General features: G+C 67.0%; 1 protein-coding gene across 1 annotated transcript in view; it reads left to right on the top strand.

Moving 5' to 3' along the window:
- The window catches only part of ZBTB21 (zinc finger and BTB domain containing 21), a 17,008-nt gene that overhangs the window by 10,937 nt on the left and 4,930 nt on the right, over positions 1 to 1,141 (top strand). The window contains exon 3 of the mRNA XM_024758437.1: positions 4 to 1,141. Within this exon, the coding sequence (XP_024614205.1) occupies positions 4 to 1,141 (1,138 nt within the window). The remainder of the gene's footprint in view (positions 1 to 3) is intronic.

Genomic DNA, 1,141 nt, shown 5'->3' with positions numbered 1-1,141 from the left:
CAGCCCCCGGGCCCGAGGTGCGGGTCAAGGCCGAGCCGCGCAGTCCCCCGGAGCCCGGCGACATCATCCGTGTCACAGTGGGGGACGCTGCGGCCGCCACGAGGGACCTGGTCCCGCAGGCGGACGACGACCGGCAAGACGCGAGCCGACTCCCGGCCAAGAGGCGGTTCCAGGCGGACAGGAGGCTGCCGGCCAAGCAGCCGAAGGCCGAGGACCGGGGCTCGCCGGGCGCGGGAGACCCCTGTGCGGAGCGCTCGAGCCCGCCTCTCCTCGAGGCCGACTTCCCGGGTTCTGACTTGAGCAAGGACGAATTCGGCGAGCTGGAGGGTGCGAGACCAAACAAAAAATTTAAATGCAAACACTGCCTTAAGATCTTTAGATCCACGGCCGGCCTTCACCGGCACGTGAACATGTACCACAACCCCGAGAAGCCGTACGCCTGCGACATCTGTCACAAGCGCTTTCACACCAACTTCAAAGTGTGGACGCACTGCCAGACGCAGCACGGCATCGTGAAGAACCCGTCCCCGGCCGCCAGCTCGCACGCCGTTTTGGACGAGAAATTCCAGAGGAAGCTGATCGACATCGTGAGGGAGCGGGAGATTAAGAAGGCCCTGATCCTGAAGCTGCGGCGAGGCCGGCCCGGCTTCCAGGGCCCCGGCGGCTCCCCCGTGCAAGCCATCAAGAGGAGCCTGAGGTCCCGGGCCAAAGGCGCGTACGTGTGCACGGCCTGCGGGAAGGCCTACCGCTTCCTCTCCCAGCTCAAGCAGCACGTGAAGATGCATCCGGGAGAGAAGGCCCTTGGGGCCGGCAGGGCCACCAGGCCCAGGGAGCGCGCGGCGCCCGGGGGCCCGGCGGGCGGCGGCTCCGAGCTCTACCTGTGCCGCCTCTGTAATGCCAAGCTCTCTTCTCTTCTAGAGCAGGGGAGCCACGAGCGCCTGTGCCGCACGGCCACCGTGTGCCCCTACTGCAGCCTCAGGTTCTTCTCGCCCGAGCTCAAGCGCGAGCACGAGGGCAAGTGCGAGTACCGCAAGCTGACCTGCCTGGAGTGCATGCGCACCTTCAAGTCGGCCTTCAGCATCTGGCGGCACCAGGTGGAGGTGCACAACCAGAACAGCATGGCCCCGGCCGCGGGCGCCTC

The sequence above is a fragment of the Neophocaena asiaeorientalis genome, unplaced genomic scaffold, assembly GCF_003031525.2.
Source record: "Neophocaena asiaeorientalis asiaeorientalis breed wild unplaced genomic scaffold, Neophocaena_asiaeorientalis_V1.1 scaffold45, whole genome shotgun sequence".
Taxonomy (NCBI): Eukaryota; Metazoa; Chordata; class Mammalia; order Artiodactyla; family Phocoenidae; genus Neophocaena; species Neophocaena asiaeorientalis.
Note: the sequence above shows the minus strand (reverse complement) of the source record. Positions and strands in the feature narration are given on the sequence as shown.